General features: G+C 33.8%; 4 protein-coding genes across 7 annotated transcripts; 1 reads left to right on the top strand and 3 right to left on the bottom strand.

Annotated features, from left to right (window-relative positions):
* Positions 1-4305: 4305 nt before the first annotated feature.
* Positions 4306-6263, bottom strand: LOC111778071 (uncharacterized). Of its 2 annotated transcripts, none has more exons than XR_015413223.1 (2): positions 4881-6263; positions 4306-4761 (listed from the first exon to the last, which is right to left on the bottom strand). XR_015413223.1 is itself a non-coding variant. In XM_023657710.2 (2 exons), exon 2 carries the CDS (start codon positions 5871-5873, stop codon positions 4974-4976), a length of 900 nt encoding a protein of 299 aa, XP_023513478.2. In that variant the 5' UTR covers positions 5874-5879; positions 6010-6263; the 3' UTR covers positions 4835-4973. The 2 variants fall into 2 exon arrangements, 1 of the variants encoding a protein (XP_023513478.2); XM_023657710.2 differs by lacking the exon at positions 4306-4761 and having other exon boundaries at positions 4835-5879; positions 6010-6263.
* Positions 6264-7398: 1135 nt separating this feature from the next.
* Positions 7399-9049, top strand: LOC111778791 (uncharacterized). The gene is made up of 3 exons (XM_023658765.2): positions 7399-7677; positions 8608-8715; positions 8813-9049. Exons 1-3 carry the CDS (start codon positions 7615-7617, stop codon positions 9029-9031), a joined length of 390 nt encoding a protein of 129 aa, XP_023514533.2. The 5' UTR covers positions 7399-7614; the 3' UTR covers positions 9032-9049.
* LOC111778262 (uncharacterized) lies at positions 8051-11143 on the bottom strand. 3 transcript variants are annotated; one of them, XR_015413171.1, is made up of 4 exons: positions 10899-11142; positions 9632-9744; positions 9187-9311; positions 8051-8990 (listed from the first exon to the last, which is right to left on the bottom strand). XR_015413171.1 is itself a non-coding variant. In XM_087118892.1 (4 exons), exons 1-4 carry the CDS (start codon positions 11033-11035, stop codon positions 8987-8989), a joined length of 336 nt encoding a protein of 111 aa, XP_086975018.1. In that variant the 5' UTR covers positions 11036-11143; the 3' UTR covers positions 8051-8986. The 3 variants fall into 3 exon arrangements, 2 of the variants coding, with proteins under 2 accessions (XP_086975018.1, XP_023513743.2); XM_087118892.1 differs by having other exon boundaries at positions 9168-9249; positions 10899-11143; XM_023657975.2 differs by lacking the exons at positions 8051-8990; positions 9187-9311 and having other exon boundaries at positions 9378-9744; positions 10899-11140.
* A 968-nt stretch (positions 11144-12111) lies between these two features.
* On the bottom strand, positions 12112-18152 carry LOC111779203 (citrate synthase, mitochondrial). The gene is made up of 20 exons (XM_087119247.1): positions 17992-18152; positions 17684-17753; positions 17522-17584; positions 17187-17228; positions 16761-16826; positions 16522-16587; positions 16248-16361; positions 16020-16083; positions 15819-15901; positions 15436-15485; positions 15289-15366; positions 15004-15132; positions 14863-14905; positions 14572-14658; positions 13987-14088; positions 13453-13560; positions 13278-13328; positions 12816-12889; positions 12689-12740; positions 12112-12595 (listed from the first exon to the last, which is right to left on the bottom strand). The coding sequence occupies exons 2-20, from the start codon at positions 17732-17734 to the stop codon at positions 12500-12502; spliced, it is 1419 nt and encodes a 472-aa protein (XP_086975373.1). The 5' UTR covers positions 17735-17753; positions 17992-18152; the 3' UTR covers positions 12112-12499.
* Positions 18153-19070: the final 918 nt, after the last annotated feature.

The following is a 19070-nucleotide window of genomic DNA, read 5'->3' as shown; positions in this document are numbered from 1 at the left end:
ATTATACTACTGTGGATAGTCGTGTTAGTTGAAGTAAAGTATTAAAATTTTATATTTAAAAATATATACAATCACGAATTAATTATTACTTCCAATAATTTGTGAAGAGAAAAGTAGTCTCTTTTTACAAATAATTATGTCCAAATTAGTGCATAACGTAAAACCCACAAAAATGAACATCTAAATGAAAATAAAAAAATATTTATATTATAAAATAATTTCAAACCAACCCTTTTAAAACACAATATTTACAATTTTGGTAAACCAAAAAGCATCTTTTTATGAATTATTGAAAGAAAAAAAAATTAAAAAAGGAGAAATGATGAATAAATGAAGAAGAAGAAGTCAATGTCACAATTATTAAGATAATTATTTATTGAAAGATGCAAAAAAGTAATTAAAAAAAAAAAAAAAAAAAAAAAGGAGAGACGACAGGAATGAACGGTAACAGGTCAACCAGACGGTGACAGTGTACGCCAATTGTCACGCTTTTAGGAGCGGTGTAATTATTGAACTCATGCAAATTAATTATTATTAATTTTTTTTTTATAAAGCATTAAATAAAATCACATAAACACAAGTCAGTGCATCGGAACGCCCAAAACCGTGAAAAATTAAATTTAAAAAAAAAAAAAAAACCATTTTTATTTAGTTAAAAAAATTAATATTAAATAGACGAACAAAGGGAATATAAGTAGGAAATCAATAGTCTTGTTTGGAATAATTACGTGGCATTCATGCAAAGAGAGGTTTGACTTTTCAGAGAGAGAGAGAGAGGTTTGACTATTTATTATGACCGAGTGAGTCTGTAGTGGGTGAGGTTTTAAATTCAAAACCATTCCCGGGATATGGGCAAAACCGGAAGAAATTAATTAAAATTTTGTATAAAATTTTTAAACTTTCATATATTCCATCAATTCTCTATTTTAAATAGTAATTACTCCATTAATAAAATTTAATATATAATTAATTAATTAATCAATTAAATGAAACGGGTCGTCACAACATAAATTAAAATAGTCTTTTGAAAGATGGATTCAATGACCAAAACAGTATATATAGAGACCGTGTAAGAGTCAAAATCAAACTTTAACGCCTATGGTAAAAGGGTGGTCGATCACGTAGGTATAGTTTAGAGACGAAAATAAAAGGTCGGGAAAAGGTGGATGAAAACAAGGACACAAGACATGACCAAAGTGATTAGACTATGAAGAAAAAAAGTGGAATTTGATTTACATTTGGAGGTAGATGGGGGCGTATATGATGTCAGAGCATGCGTTATCTTTTTTGACTTTGGAATAATGGCCCTACTTTCATTCATATCATATATATACCTCTCTTTAAACTATGCTTTCTATAAATGACATTGTTTTTCCTATGTTCTTTGCATTTTTTCCAAACTTTATATTCATTATTACTTTATAATTGATTCATTTGTTACAAATAACGTGGATTATACGCTCGTTATCTCGTTATTTTAATTTGTGATTTTGTTTTTAGGTCTCTCTCACTTGTACACACGTGATCGTCCATTACTTAGAAAATATGGGGGCTAGTCACATCTTAATATGGATGATGTTGCAAATGTTGTGACATATTGTGACACTTGAGTAGATGAGAGATATATGAACAAATCGAGACCATATTTCAATGAGAACAGTCCTGTAACAATCCAAGTTCATTGCTTGCAGATATTGTTCATTTTGACCCGTTTTCATGGTTTTAAAACGCGTTTAATAAAGAGAGTTCTGCACCCTTAAAGAAATGTTTTGTTCCTCTCTCCAACCGATGTGAGATCTCACAATCTATCCCCTTGAGGTCTAGTCTCATGGCTGACACACTGCCCATTGTCTGGCTCTGATACCATTTATAACAACCCAAAGCCCGTCGCTAGAGAATATTGTCTTTTTTGACTCGTTACGTATCGCCGTCAGTCTCATAGTTTTACAATGCGTCTATTAGGGAGAAATTTTCACACTCAATACTTAGTTTCCTTCACCAACTGAGGTGGGATATCACAAATCCCGATTATAAGATGGCTAGAAATAAGTTAAAAGAATTAAAAATCAATATTTATACCAATAATGTGCACATATTTGTGGTGGCTCAATTATAAGAATTTCGAAGTTAAATGTGTTATTCGTATAACATTTCTCCCTTAAGTGACTTTTTAGAAAATTTCTACGAAAGCATGTGAGTGAGAACAAAACGTTCTAAAAAGACCCGCTTTAGTTTTTTGGGATAGATTTTAGTTTTAAAAATAAGGAGTAAGTAACGTGATCATGTCACAGGAGATGCCAAGAAATAACAGGGCACATAGATGCCGAATCCATATTTCAAATCCTAATCTCAATCACGAACCTGAGTTGTTACATCTATGCTAATTATTTGTAATTTTGAACTAATTAATCACCTACAAAGCACAACAACTTAAATTCATAAAATTTATTATTTTGTATAATTTAAAATCAAATAAAGTTAAGTTAATGACAAAATAGATTTAAATGCCATTTTATTCTGTAATAAATAAAATAAAAGACAATAAAATGGAACATTATAAGAGTCTTTAAGTGTGTTGGGACAAGGAAACACAAAGGTGATGACGTGGACGAATGAGATAGCGAAGGTGGGGCCCAAATAGGAGAAACTAGATCGCGTTGGGACCTCGCGTTGGAAGAAAGCGAAAAAGTTCAAATACCCCACAAAATAATAATAATAAATAATAATAATAATAATCAATAAATAATCAATAATCAATAATAAACAATTATATAACAATAATAAATATATAAATAAATTGAAGGTGACAAGTCGCAGACAATAGCAATCATTAGTACGGTCCCCTTCCTTTCTTATTTATAATGTTCGCCGGATTTTATAATTCTCACAATTTCTTATTTATTTTAAACGAATTTTCAAACATATCATAATTAAAATCAACCTATTAAATAACAAAATAATTAATATTTCAAACACATGAATTGGTAGCAATACTAATTACGAAATATTTTATTTTTTTGGATTACAATAATATAATATGAATGAACAAATAATTTTTTTTAATTAATTGAATTAGGTCGAATTTGATAATTAAATGTACACGTCTATTAAAAATGTTATTATAACTAGTAGCTATGGTCAGCTAGCAACGTGGATGTATCGGATAATTGAATGGTTATTTTGGAATGTCATGAATAATTCTATCATCAACTAATTATATTCGTTGCAAAATTTTAGTTTATTTATTATTATATATTATTATTTTATTGCATATGCTCTAATAAATTCATGAATTATTGGTTGCTTTTTTTTCTCCTCGCTTATATAATCAGTGACTTACACGAGTCGCTAACTCAAAAAATTTAAGTATATTATGATTTCATTATTTAAATATTACGCGATGAATTAATTAAAAGTAAAAATATAGTAGTTTTAGGTTAAAAGGAAATATGATGTTATTACCGAGGCATGAAAAGAATCAAACTTAGTGATTAAACAACAAATACAAACCTTAAAAATTAAACGTTCAAAGTTTAAATGAGCAGAAAATTAATATCTCTACACCGAAAAATTTGTGTACCCAACTTATAATTTATGTTAAAAATCATTTTTAGTCTTAAAATTTTGGGTTGTAAGTGTAAGTCAGACTTTTGTAATAATTTGTAATAATTTGTAATAGTCCAAATTTGCTGTTAACATATATTAACCGTTTTGACTCGTCATTAGCTTCACGGTTTTAAAGTGTATCGAGTAGGGAGAGGTTTCCATAGCCTTATAATGAATTATTCGTTCACCTTTCCAACGAACATGAGATCTTACATGATTAAGATTTACTGAAATCTCTAGCGGTAAACTAATCAATATATTTATAGGCTATGTAGTATAAATCATTCATTAATAATATTGGACATTTAATCTAATAGAATTTTTGTAGGGTAAAGATTAACTGGTACAAAAATTTTATAAGTGCAAAAATTAAATTATTAGAAATAAAAAAAATAAAACTTACATCGGTAAAAAGTAAAAATTTGAAAAAGGAGGATTGACGGACAGCACAAAACGTTTACCCGAACAAGTACAAAGACAGTAAAGTAAAAATAGTGGGGGTGAAAATAAAACAGCAGAAACGCGTGCAAATGACAGTGTCAATATTAATGATTGCATTTCATTCGTCCAATCAATTATTATTCAAAATCATTCGGATCTCCCCGGTCCCACCCCACCCCTCCCTTCCATTTTAAACCACACGCTCGCACGTGCCAATCCATACCCTTATTTATTTTTTAATATATTAATAAAAAAAATTAAAAATTAAAAATAAAACAAATAAACATATAAATAATATTGAAACTTGGTGGTGGGCCCTCGTCCTACCCCCAAACCGACAAAGAAACATTTACCTTCAGAAAATACGCCTTGTTTGGGTTATTGCATGTGTACGGTCGATACGCCTTTTATTCATTGCACGTGCCAGCCAACGCTCATGGGCCTCCAGTTTCCCACTAATTTGGGCTGGGCCTTGCATCCACCGAAGGACTTATTGGGCCGAGCCCAGTCAACTGTGCACGTTGACCTTCAGCTTCAATTCCCCCATGCCTTCAGGGGAAATATGGTCCACCAAGGTGATACAGTGCCTGAAACTGTAAACAAAGAACAAAAATGGCATGTTGTTGTTGCTGCTGCTGCTGCTGCTGTGGTCAATGCTCTGAAAGCAATGGGCCCTGCAATCACCAATACTTTGTGAACACAGCCACCTCTAATCTACAACAGATTTGCAAGAAACATTTGAAAATAATGAAGAACAGCTTCCAAGAAACATTTGAAGACAGAAGGATTGAGATAATATGAACAGAAGAACAGATATAGAACAAACTTCATACATAAGGGGGTTAGCTAGCTCTGTACACACTAAACTGAAATGGTATCTATTTCTAATTCAAAGAAGATCCTAAAACTTCTCTTCTCTTCTCATCTCATTCATTCCCAATGTGATTAGTGATCTTCTTCTTCTTGCAGCCATGGCCGATGCAACCGTTATCAGAGGCGTTTTCGGACGCTGCGGTTTCGTCTTTGTTGTTATTGTCCATGAGACAGCCTTCAGTTTCCAAGAATTGAACCCTTGTTCTTAGCTCTTCCAGCTCTCTTTCCATGAAGAATACCCTTTCCTTCAATGTCAAATTCTCCTCCTGAAGCTGGGCTATGTGAGAATCTTGATCATCTACTCTACTCTCCAAAACGCTGCTCTGTTCTTCACCACCAGAAATTGGGCAGATCATTTCAAATCTACTTAAATCATGATCCAGCCGTCTCTCCACCTCTAAATGACCTTCCACATCGCTATCACCAGATCCCCCATCTTCTTGTTCTTCTTCGTCTTCATCTGAACGAAGTCTAATCAGACCCTTCATCGAGCCATAGCCGTCGAGACCCCACTCCTCCTTAGCCATATCAACAAGAACTTCCCTTAGAGGCGAAAATATGGGAGTAGGCAACACTGCAGGGGTGACCGGATAAGGCGACACCAACGACGCAATACCGCCGGATCGTTTGGCACGAATTAAAAAGGAAGTGGTATTACGAGGCGCGAAAGGGGGAAAACGGTAGTTACACTTCTTCTTTGGATGAAAACGTCTCGATTTCAACCGATTTTGGTACTGTAATTCGTTCCAATTCGAGGGTTTATAGGCTGATGAAATCGAGCATTTTCGCCTCATATCAAGCCATCTCCCCTTCCTGAGACATCGGCCTTGATTCGAAGTAGGAGCAGTGGAGAGTAATCTCTGGGAGCCGTGAAGAAACATACCTCGATTCTCCAGCGGTAGAACTGGAGGCAAATTTGGAGGATGAATCCAAACGACAGAGTTTTGATTCATCAAGATCTGTGTATGATCCATATCATTCATCCAACCGAAGCAAAATCAAATTTCCGAAACCCCAATCACAGAAACAAGAACACATTCAAAAAAACAAAAGAGAAACCGCTAATTCAAACACGGAACAATAACGTACAGAAGGAAATTAGGACATTCGAGTTGCAACCATGAACAATCCAACCGTTGAAATTCAAATCCTGGAAACCCTAGAAATCGAAAGCAGAGATGTTCGTGAGTAGTTGGGAACAATTAGAAATGAATCTGAATGTTTGTGGAAGAAATCGAAGGATTATGATTATGAAATTGGAGTCTGGAGTGAAGAAAAGGGCTTATAAACACACAGAACTCTTGAGCTTCGTCTATGGCGAAAATGTCGTTTGCGGAACCTCTTTCGATTTTCTCTCTCTCTCTCTCTCTCTCTCTGAATCGAACAAGATCAATGCCTCAATAATTTGTAATTTATTTTAAATTATTATCCAACTATCGTCACTTTATTTTTTTTTTAGTAAATAAATGTTCATTTTTATCTACACACGTATACCAATATTTTTTTTAAAAAAAATAAATTGAAACCTCCGATAAATAATGAAATTAATCCATTAAAAAAATATTGCAAAAATTAATTTTCCCCTATTAATCAAAATCCCATGCTAATTTAAATGATTTAAAAAATATTCTCAAATTTATTAAAATAAAAATTACGAGAAACAACCACCAATTTTAAACCATGAAAACTAATAATGAAATTACTATAAAATAAAACTTAATTTTATGAATTTAAGTAATAGACTTTATGTTTTATTAAATTAAAGAGTCATTACATCATTTAATAAAATATAAGAGACTAATAAAATAAATTAAAAGTGTACGGATGCGATATTGAATGTCATCTTAATAAAATAGAGGGATGTTTTAATAAAAAAAAGACAGTTTGATTCGTATGAATTTCAGATAGATTATTATTAGAGATGTGCACGGGGTGGGCAAGTCTCCATTTCAGCAACTTATTTCATTCCCCGATCACGTTTGATTCGTATGAAATTTGCAAGCATAGGTTACCGCTCATAGTTTTTTACTGCTCATTTTTCTTTTTAAAAAGAATTATTTTAAAATTTTCATTCAAAAATGGTAAAAAAGAAATTATAATAAATTAATATATTTCATAAAAAGTATATATATATCCATTTAATTTCTAAAATTTCTAAAATTTAACCTTATTTAAACCATAATAAATTTATAATTTAAATATTAAAATGAATACTCCTAAAATTTAATTATTTTTAACGCGGTTATTAAATATGTTGAAAATATATTTATATTAAGTAGGACGGATTGGATAATTGGGTAGGGATGGAGAACCCGATCCATTTATCCAATTGAAAAAAAATGTTCCCGACTAGCTCCTCATTACTTGTCGGGAAATCCTTCCCATTCGGAACCGGTCTCTGTAGGTAAAATAGACCAATCTAATTATTATTATAATAAACAAGAGAACATAAGAGAGATGAGTATTTGATTAGATTTGTAATTGAATGGAGTTTCCTTCCAATTCATTGCAAGAAAAGGAGAAGTTGGTGAATTTAATTGGTCATGGTGTGTTCCGTTGTATGAGCAAAGGAGAGAACGTGTCACATTAGGCATTGGAGTCGCTAATCCCTCGTGAAACGGCATCAGATTGGCGTACAAGTACCCAAATTGCCAAACATCACTCACCAAAATCACAAGCCCATCACAGAAAAACATGGCCGAGAAATGGAAGGCGGACGAGCAACTATTCCAGCTTCTTGCCAGTCTTCTTCACCAGGTCACAATTTCCCTCCACTTTCGCTCTTATTTCCCTATGTTCATTTCATTTGCTGTGATTTACCTTGTTTGGCTTTCTAATTCTGTTCGTGATTGGATCGCTGGTACTTGCCTGATGATTGATGAAACATTTTGTGATTTATAAGTGTCGGGGTTTCAAGACGATGGATCTAACCTCATTCATGGGGAGGAGAACGAAACATTCTTTACATGGGTGTGTAAACCTCTCCCTAATAGATGCATTTTAAAAATGTTGAGGGAAAATCTAAAATACAAGGCACAAAGAGGACAGTTTTGGGTAACGGTGAGCTTCAACCGTTACATTATAGGTTTACACTAGAGTTGGGAAAGGCTGGGAATAGGTAACTTAGGGAGAGGAACATAATATCTTGATGAAATTGGTGTAGAGATTCACACGACATGATTTTCGTCACACTGTTCCCTTTGGGAATTGCTCTGGGAAGCAGTTACGTATTCTGATTGTTTGGCACCTAATTAATACAGTGAGTAGAAAATTTCTAGTCTATAATGGTGAACACCTTTGCCTTTCTTTGACCATGTAATGAGAAGAGCAAATTTCCAAAATAGTTATGAACTTATGATCCACCCCTTTGGAAGACGGTTGCATTCACCTTCACGTTTGGGTACTATGTTTTTTGTTTCAACGAGTATCCATTGTGTAGTATGTTGGAAACTACGACCCTCCACAGATAATGTCCACCTTTTAGCATAAGCTCTTATAGCTTTACTTTTGGTTCACAAAAGGCCTCGTACCAATGGAGATAGCGTTCCTTACTTATAAACTCATGCTCTTCTTCTTAATTAGTCAACGTAGGACTAATTCTTTCAATAATCCTCGGCATAAGTCCACGCCAGGAAATTTTGTGAGCTTCTCTGCTCTTTTCTTCCCTAAGATGCAATTATCTTGCAGGTGGAATCACTGACCAACCAGGAGGAAGTTGAGCTTCGTATGAAGATCGAAGCCCTTGGACTTGAAGTAACAAAAGTACCCTCAAAGTCCTTAAAGCAGCTCGATGAAGTCCGTCTGGTTTCCTTCATAAACTCATTGCATTTATCAACATTTTCTTGAAGAGATTGAATCTAATGTCTAAAAAGTCCATTTCCTATTTATTCAGATGGAACTTGCCAAGGAGTTGGATAAGTTATCTGAAAAGCTAGACGATGTGGATGAAATGATTTCTTCAGCAATGGCCGCTGACCCACAGGTGCAGTCTCTTTTGAGTCATACTGCTGATATTTGGATGCCGGTGATAACTGCATCCACTGATGACCGGCGGAAGTTTACAGCTTCAGCTGGAGAAAATTCAGAAACAGAAAAGAATTGTGCTAGTTAGACATATAATATATATATATATATATATATATATATATATATATATATATATATATACATATACACTTTTTCTTTTTTGGTTTATTTAAGGGCCAAGTAAAATAATTTCAATTCACTATCACAATTTTGTTATATACCATAAAGAATGTGTCCTACCACTGAATGGAATGTATTTTCTCCAACGGATAATATATTTTGCCACCTTGTTCTGTAGATATCCTTCATCATTGTCCAAGTATAGTACCATCTAGTTTTTGTTTCCTTTGCCATTAGATTTTAATCTGGATGGGAATAAGAATGATGATAACGACTCTAGAAAATGACATATAAAGAAGATTCAACTAGAGTACTACAGAATGAGTCGATGTGCATTTTTATTACTCAAGTCTTACCAAATCAACTGCCTATATTCAGGTCCTTCCCCAAAACTAAACATAATTGAGAGGATTAGTGTAGCCAATAATGCAACACTACTTTGTTGAGATCAACTTGACGACTAGAGCTATAAGGGTTGTGACAGAGGAACTGACTATCCAAAGGACGAGGGAAAAGACAAAAAATCCAGCCAAAATGGTAAGAAATGGAGGACCTTGGGCATTACCAGTTACTTTACTTCCATCATTTTTCTCCTTGGTGGAATTCCCATCTGAGGAATTTGATGCTGTTATAGAAAAAGATCTTTGCCTCAATTCCAATCCTTTGGTGTTCTTGTACCTGCATAAAAGAAAGCACACAACCACTCAGCTGAGTAGCAATATTGTGATTACAAGTATCAGTCATCTCAGACTAGGTGTGTTCTAATTTCTGGCAGATGCAAGGAGGATCTCAGCTACTGATTTAGCTTTATATAAGTATATGATGCCTTTGTGAGGAAAGAGATGAAGTAAATGAAAGTCTAAACAGACAAAATAACATAAAGATCGAACCATGAATGGTAGGAAACAGTATTTGCACCAATACTTCCAGAAGATTTTAAAGAGGAAACTCCAAATTAATTGTTGAGCCAACTGACAACTTGAGAAGACGATAGAATTCAATTAATTGTTGTAAGATTTAAACCATTTATTATTACTGTGGTTCCTCCAACAGCTGTGATTCATCCAAGAAGTCTAAATTTTTTTTCGAAGATTATAGAGGCCATTCCAGAATTATCATTTTCTGGCAATCTTAAATGTAACTACTTCACAATCAGAGAAGAGCTTTCAGAAAGAACTAATAAACTTTCCCCAGGCGCATCCGGAAGCCAGAAAGTATCAAATCAAAGATTCATCCTGTTTCAACTTGGAATGGAAGAAAACCAGAAAAATAAAGCCAAAATCCTAATGCTAGTATAAGTTCCTTGCGGGAGTAGCATAGCGAAAACCAATTAAGATTCAGTGTTTTACTACCTGCCAAATTCCATTTCCATGACGAGAATCAAGGTGGATTCACTTAACAGAACTAAGCAACAGATGAACTTCCATGTTAACATGCTCATTGCAAGGGTAACAGTCCAGATATCTTCTGAAATAATTGTGCCTAATGCGAGGGATCGTAGAGGACTGCTGAAGTAGGTATCAAACCAAAGGTGCATTACATTACACGCAAACTAATAAAAATTCAGAAAAACAAAACAAAACATAATACTAGTTTATAAGCACCTGGCGTTAGTAGCAAAAAAGAATTAGGAATTAGCAACAACCTGCCAGATTCCATTATCAAATATCAACAAAAGAATCAAAGTCGAACTACTTCACAGAACTAACAGATGAACTTCATTACTAAAATGATCACTAGTCTCATTAACAATATACAACAATCCTGACATCTACTGTGATTAAATAAGTCGAATGCGAGGGATCGAAGAGGAGTGATTAAACTACGGATACCTGAAAGAAGGAATTGGAAAGCCATTCCGATGAAATTTAACGCCGACGATGGAAGGAAGAAAGGCTTTGTGATCCAAACTTGGGCGGTGAGAAGAGAGAACCAGTTGAGACGGCGGCGCGGCGAAGACGGAAGCCATTCACCTTCAGTCTTGTTGCAATTACTTCGTTAACTTCGGAAGAGAAGAGATTCGCACGAGATGCGGCACGGAGGGTGTGGATGATCCATTCATAATTCACGTCTATTTTTGTTATCTACTTGGAAGAATATTCTATTTTATTATCTTTTTATATATATCTAAATTAGTTAAATGGTAATTCAATTTTTTTTTAATCTTTTATGATTTCTCATTAATTATTGTGAGGACATGAGAGTTTAATAATAGTGTCTAAATCAAAAAAAAAAAAAATAATAATAATAAAAAAAATAAATAAAAATAAAAATAAAAATAATAATAATAAAATAAAATAATTTTAAGTTTAAGTTGAACCATATATATTATATTTGAACATAGTTTAGTTCCTTATATATTGAGAGTATAATATTTGGAGAATATATTAGTTACGAAATATATCATATTATATTTTAATATTCTTTCCTTTATGATTTATAATATATTTTATTTTATTCTTAATATTTAATGTTTATATCCTTTTTAAAAGTTGTGTATATGAATGAGAATACATCGGAGTTATTCTTGAACAGTAAGCTCGGTAAAGCTTTTCCTCGTTCAGTCTCATTATAATCTTTCTCTTTTCTCAAACCCGGACTATTCTTCTTTCACAAGGGAAATAGGTCTAGGGCTAGCTATACATACATTTGCAAAAAGAAACTGTCCAAGGATTGCAAAGGCATAATGATAGTAGGGTCGGGATATCCCCGCCCTCCGAACCGGACGTGAAGGGTTGGAACGAGTGTATAACAAAAATGATTGGAATTCCTGACCCACGCCCTGGGAGGAATTCCTTTTTTGAGTCTTCTGTCGCATATCCCAATTCGTAACCCCTTATTTTTTACTTAATCCTTGATCACTAAGTAGTTGCAAGAAGTTACCATTTGGAAATATTATTATCTGCCCCCGTTGAATTTAGAAATATTATTCATAATTTACCCATATAAAAAATATGTTTTAAACTTTATTGCTAAGTTACGTACATAGACTTGAGGACTGTATGAAGGGGCTTTTAAAAAGTAATTAAAAAAAAGTCTTGACACTTAGAAAAGTCATTTAAATTAACGTTGAAGTGTCTCGTACAAGGAAAAGTGCAGCCGAATCTCAGCTCCAAATGGGTATAGATTAATATTCAAGCCATGCCAACCGTTTTATTCAAATGGCTTCCCAACCAATTCCTCTCCTGAATAATGCACTTCTAACAGCTACTATATGAAACCGAATGAATGAAAAATTTGCCAAGAAACTCGGCGAGTTTAAGAAATAAGTGATTCCAAAATCTACTTATCCCCAAAGTAATTTCAGGTAATCCTGTATCTGCGAGGTAAACCATGCTTGAACAATTATTAAAACTAGCAAATGACAAGAAATCTCTCACCCTCGACCAATTTGTGAAGGCTGAATGAACTATTTTTGGACAGCCACTTTCAATCAAGCTGCTGCTTTCTTGCAGTGGTCCTCGAGCCATTTCAATGTCACGCTCTTCGGCCTCTCGAGTGGCAACCCCAGAGCTCGGTCCCATATTAACTGAACCCATAACAGAACATAGTAAATCTCAAAGTATTTGGTAAAATGAAGAAGAATTGAGAATGAATGTACAAAAAAAAAAAAAAGACAGACCTGAGAACATATCCCAATACTCCTTGAAACACCGAAGAGAACAGTGAAGTACCTGTGCATAGTTGATGAAAGTTATAGTTAACGTTTAGTTAAAAGTAAATATCAATGTGTATTAATGAATCGCTACCTTGCTTCGGTCAAACCAAAGTAGTTCAACAGCACACCACTATGAGCATCAACATTAGGCCATGGGTTTTTAACCTGCAAACGCGGAAAATGCCACAAGAGGAGACAACTATGTAAGATTCATGGGTGACGTTCGTGAGCATCAACAATTCATGGGATAGTTTCATGTACATCAAATATACTGTGTTTGACTCAAAAGTCAAGTTACATATTGTGCTCGATCTTGGACATTTAGTACAAACTTAGAACATTTAATTCATTTTATGAAGGGAGAGAATCAGTTTCATGGAATCTATATGTTTGGTCGACACAGTCGAAATTATCACACGAAGAATTTGATACTACTGAAACTCCCCCACCCGAGTTGAGAAATGAACCCACAAATGCTAGCAGAAATGACTAACAACAGAAGATAAGGAGCATGCACAATTGAGCTAGTTATAGAGAAGGAAGCTCATCTTGCCTTGCCAAGTTCTGTTAGGATGGGTGGCACGACTTCGTAGAGCTTTGATACCTGCAAATCCCATGCTAGGTTATTGTGTGAACAATTTACGGCTTAAGTAAACCAAAAGGGATTTATACAGTGCGTGTGTATGAATGCTTGTGTGTGAGTCTACAATCAGGGAGAAAATGACAACCAGCTGAAAAAGAGGATCGTCTGGCAAATGCTTCAATGCAAACTCTCTCTGACAAGTATATCTTGGATCTGTTTTACGCAGAACTCCGTGACCAAATCCTGGAACAACCTACAATTTAAAAAGAATGATAAGGAGTTGATGTAAGTTTCACAAATGAAAATGTAAACATAAATTTGAAAAAGAATTCCGTAAAGGACGTCTCCTCTTCCTATAGAAGATAGGACCCGAAATACATTAGAGTTTATGAAAACGGGGAAAAAAATATCTCCCAGAAAAATAAACCACTATGACCGAAATGCTTGAAGGAAAATTTTGTCAAACAGTGGCAAACTGAGAGGGGAGGATTAATGATTTTCCAACTAAAAATGTCCAAGAATACATATTCCTACCGATGAAGAACTGAAGAGAGAAAAACAACTGTTATTCTAGAACAGAACAGTTACTGATACTAGCTACATATAAGCGAGGATGAAGGTATATTAAGTATAAGCTCCATGCCTGACATTTCTAGCCAGAATGGATTTATGTTGTTACCTTGCCACTGTTTAGAGTTTTCCAAACATAGTCTTTCAACTGCTTCTTAGTTATGTTCTCTCCACACTCGTCCACTACAGATTTGATCCAAAGTAAAACTTCCTGCAAGCAGTGGGAAATAAGCAACAATAATTGACAATCTTTATATGTTGATAGGATGCATAGAGCAAACATTTGCTATGTATTTTCATGTTAGCTAACTGCAGTTAGTTTAAGGCTAACGCTCTAACATTACTTGGTTTCAAATCTACAGTCCTAAACTGAACAAAACAAGTTCCCTCATTCCAAAGATAAATAGCAGAAGCAAAAACATTCCTGAAGAATGTTCCATAAGGTACTATTAGACTGTTATCAGTTATGATGAGTAAACCAAATAATTATCTCAATCCCTTTCACTTATCTATTGATTTCTATTTTACACTTTCTAGATAAATTGAAGGTCAATGAATTGAGGGGGGAAAATAGTAGTATGAATGAAATCCATCAATATAATGAGAGTTATAAATGATAATTACGTACTTTATTAAAAGTTCAGAACCAAATAGAGGAAAAGGAGTAGCTATTAGAAAACAGTCTATCACACACCTGATTTGCCAAACCATGCAATGGTCCAGCCAATCCGTTTAGAGCAGCAGCAAACGAAAGATAGGGATCTGAAAGTGCACTAGCAACCTGCATAAAAGTATTAAATAACTAAGAGAATGACACAGGCATGAATTTGATGTGCAGAAACATTACACTGACAGCTTCGCTTGAAAAAGTCATGTTTCAATCAATGTACAACAGAAGTTCAGACTATGGAAACGATACTATAAAATACTAAAGAGAAAAGAAAACACACAATTCAATTGAAATCTGAGACGAAAGATAACTTACGAGGTGGCCTGTGTGAGCGCTGACATTCCCTCCTTCATGATCACTGCAGGTCATTTTTACACAAACATTAGATGTTATTTGATTATTCTCTCTTAAATTCAATTACTTTAAATCTGATGGAAAGGAACAACATATACTTACGTATGGATAGTAACATAGAGCCTCATGAGTTCTTGCATTTGGGGACTATCAAATCCTAACATGTGCGAAAAATTGCCACCATAATCCAGAGAGTCATCTTTTGGAATTATATGGCCATCCTTGTATATCCTTCAAATATGATTAGAAGGAAGTCCCAATTAATCCAACAACGAAACAAGGAGGAGACCATGCAAGAAGGGGTCAGAATATTTTAAATATGCAACGGCAAGTGACACAATTAGTTTCATACAATCAACAAATATATAATTAGAGTGATCTACCAACCTGCGGTAGACATAAGAAGCTACCAAAGGTACTCGAGCAATCAAATTCATAGAATCTTCATACGTTGGTTCCCAGTACCTATAAAATTAAATAGCTTTCAGTACTTGAGAAAATACGAAGACTGAATCTTGAATGCACGAACTTTACTTTGATTTATGAATTCCTTTCTCATAAGCCTTCTGGAATTCACTTTGAACCTGAAGGAAAGTACAAGTACACACCTTAAAAGACAGCTAACAACAGTACACCTAGATAATTAATTACGTTTCCAATAAACTAAACTTTTTCTCAATATAATCCAACAAACTAAATTCAGCAGTACAGGGTATAAAATTGGATCCAAGCATAAAACGCTGTGTTTTGATCAAAATAAACAAACGAGAAGTTGGATGCTAAAAAGTATTTATGGAAGTCAAATATGAAATTTCCAAATTGATCCAAGTATCCATACAAAAACCTTTCACATAAAGTTGACAAAGAAAATCATCACCTCATCTAGGGCGTGATAAATAGAGAACTTCATTACTAACCTGAAGACCCATAACACCTGTGGCAAACTGAGTCATCGGATGAGAGGTAACGGGAAGAGCATCGATGGCCTTGTATACATAATCTGCAACCAGAAATGACAAAAACCCACCATTGAGGAAAATGTCTGCTGGAGCAGAAGAGGCTTCCGGAAGTCATATATAATCAAATATGCTCATGCAACAATCATGAACAAGCTGAACCTGGAACAACAGCTCGGCTTTGTAACTCCTTGGATAGTGCATCTACTTGCTCTTTGCTTGGTACCTGATATATAAAAAGAATAAATGATGATGTTTTTGGAAGTATAAAGCAAAATACTGCCTACAAGGAGAAGTAGGTTTATTCTATCAGCTACATGTCTGATGCCTCTATAACACTGATATAATTACCAAAAGATCAAACGAATGGACAAGTTTTTGGCAACTCACCTTTCCTGTCAGAAGAAGCCACAGGAGACCCTCAGGTAGTGGCTCTCCATCAGGCTTTGCAGCTGGTAGTAATTTTTGACATTCAGGAATTGATAAACCCCTAAAGCGAATACCCTGGAAATATAATACACCAAATCCATTACTATACTAACACCAGCATTCATCCAATTCATATAGACCAGAGATAACCATGAATGTCGAGCACAGAAACCTTAAGAAATGACATTTAAAGACCAAAACAATTCACTAGGATTTAACCAAAAGGATTCTAAACCTCGTCAGGGTCAAGTAGAGATGTTTCCCACAGTAGCCCTGTCATTCCTCTCATTCCACCAAGTACCTTCACAATGTTCGAGACAAGGCATTTATTAAGAGATGTAAAGAAAATGCTAGCAGAAAAGATAAGAGATTATTTTTCATAAGAGCTCCCTGGAACGAATTTGTCGCATGGGACTAAATGACACCGATGTTAGAGAGCAGCAAAATATAGACTAGTTCAGCAAATATACTTACCATATCAACAGTGATGTTGCCCAATTGAACCTTGCCATGTTCTGCTTTGAATTTCTTCAGACGATCCTATAATCATTAAACATATTATGAATATATATATATATAAATGAACTATATAATTATCGGGGAAAATTTGGTCAGGGTCGGCAGTAAATGCATTGAATCAATTAGTCACACTGTTGCTTATAATAACTTTCAACCAAACTGGATACGGGAAAAAAGCATCTAAAGTAATCTCCTGATGAATTTATGTAAAAAACATGCATCCCATTTCAGTGAAGTGGTCATACTCAATGAAAGGCAGATGAGTGAATCAACTTGGACGTCAGTGTAAAACTTTAAAGAATAAGAACGAAGGCCTTCGTATTTATTGTGGGAGTGCTATGCTAAATAATTATTAAATGAATACCGTTAGGATAAACAAACCTGCTGTTCTGGAATTAATTCCCTCAAATGAGATTGTAGGTCCTGCACGACAAACCGAACTTATAAGCGGAATCACTTATTGGATATTAGTAATCATTCCATCTGTTAGGTAACTGATTACTCAATTGCCAAAGATCAATCAATTGGAAATATGCACGTAGACTTAATGTCAACAGTTATCAACTCTGGCTAGCAGGGAAATGTAGCCGTCACAGTCCGATTTAAACAATTAATAAATGTTAGATCTACCCCAAAATGAAGTCTCAAAGCTTTAAAACGGTAGTCTACCCACACAAGATTGATGAATATAGATTAATCTGAGTGGAGAATATTACAAGATCCGGTGAGCTCTGCATTTGAAGCCATCTAACAGAATTACTGAGATTAGACTGCTGTCCCTGAAGCATCGAGGAAATTTCCAGATCGTTAAAACCTTTACCGTCAAAATAATTAACAAATTACCAACAACAGGAAGAATCCCGAGACAATATACTCACAACACGAGACCGTAGCTTTGAAAGAGCCGTCAAACTTCTGAAGAACGCCATGACTCTCAAAATTCCTTATCTGCATAATACATATACACAACTTGCTAAATACATAGATCACTGAGCTCTAAAAAAACAGGAAGAACAAGCAAAATACTAAACGTCCAATAAGAAATGGAAATTAAAAAAATCAGACAAGATGTTGAGTAATATACGAATATAGAAAATGAACGAACATCATCCGAGTTATCAACAGGTAAAAGAGAAAACGAAGATACGAATCAAACGGGAATCAAGTGCAGGAAATTGAAACGTACAGGAAAGTCAGAAAAAACCACGACGCTGCACGCAAACCGATTTGTGTGGATTTTGAATTGAGAATCCGAGAACTGACGAGCTTCGCGGTTCTCTTCTTTATTCCCAGAGGAAATCAAATGAGGAATTGGAGTGAAATTTCTTCAAATGCCTTCTTGAGCCTGCAGGTTCTGTCGTAATGCCTGAGGTGGGTGACCACATTCCGAAAATACCCTCGTTTCTGATTCCATTTACCAAAAAGTTGTTCCAAATAATAGATGAAAATACCTAATTTTTTTTAATAATATTCCTAAAGTTTCAAAAAAAATCTCAAATTACCCTTAAAATTAAGAAAAAAACATTAATACTTTATTTAAAAAATAATTTGATTTTAAAGGTTTTATTTTTATTTTAAATTCAGAAATATTTTTATGCTAGTACATTTAAAAAATACTCATGAACTTTTCAAAGTAGCATTAAAAATTAAAATAATTTATGATAGGTTGATAGACGAGTTTATTGCATATATTGATGTAAGAAAATTTTTAATTTTTTTTTAAATAAAGATAAATGGTATTAATGTTATTTTTAAATTTTAATAATTATTGTTTAAACATTTACTATTGATAAAAGTATTTTTAATTTTTTTAAAAAATGTTGAAGTGTATTAATGAATCTTTTTGAGGTTCGAAGATATTTTTAATAAAATATTAATATACTTCATCCCAAATTAACAATAATATTATTTTTTATATTTAAAAGTATTATTAAAACATATATTTTTATTAATTTAGTCTAAATTCGTAAATCATTAAATTATACATATTTAAATTATAACAAAAATACCATGAATTTAAATATGAAGTTTTATATTTATGAAAAAATTTAATATAACGTTATATTGGTTGATTTTTTTTAATTATAAAAAAAAAAAAAAAAAAGAATTTAAAGTGTTTTGGATGGTTTGGTTTTTAAGGAAATATTGTAGATATCTCAACCTAATTTTGGTTCTAAACTTTGGAATTTAAAATTAATTGGTAAAAGGAAAAAGGAAAGTGCAAAAGTGCATCTTGGTTGATATCACAAGTGTATTAATTATTTT

This window comes from Cucurbita pepo, chromosome 17, assembly GCF_057944985.1.
Source record: "Cucurbita pepo subsp. pepo isolate OVF chromosome 17, ASM5794498v1, whole genome shotgun sequence".
Classification (NCBI taxonomy): Eukaryota; Viridiplantae; Streptophyta; class Magnoliopsida; order Cucurbitales; family Cucurbitaceae; genus Cucurbita; species Cucurbita pepo.
The sequence above is the reverse complement of the archived record's forward strand: the minus strand, read 5'-3'. Positions and strand labels throughout refer to the sequence as shown.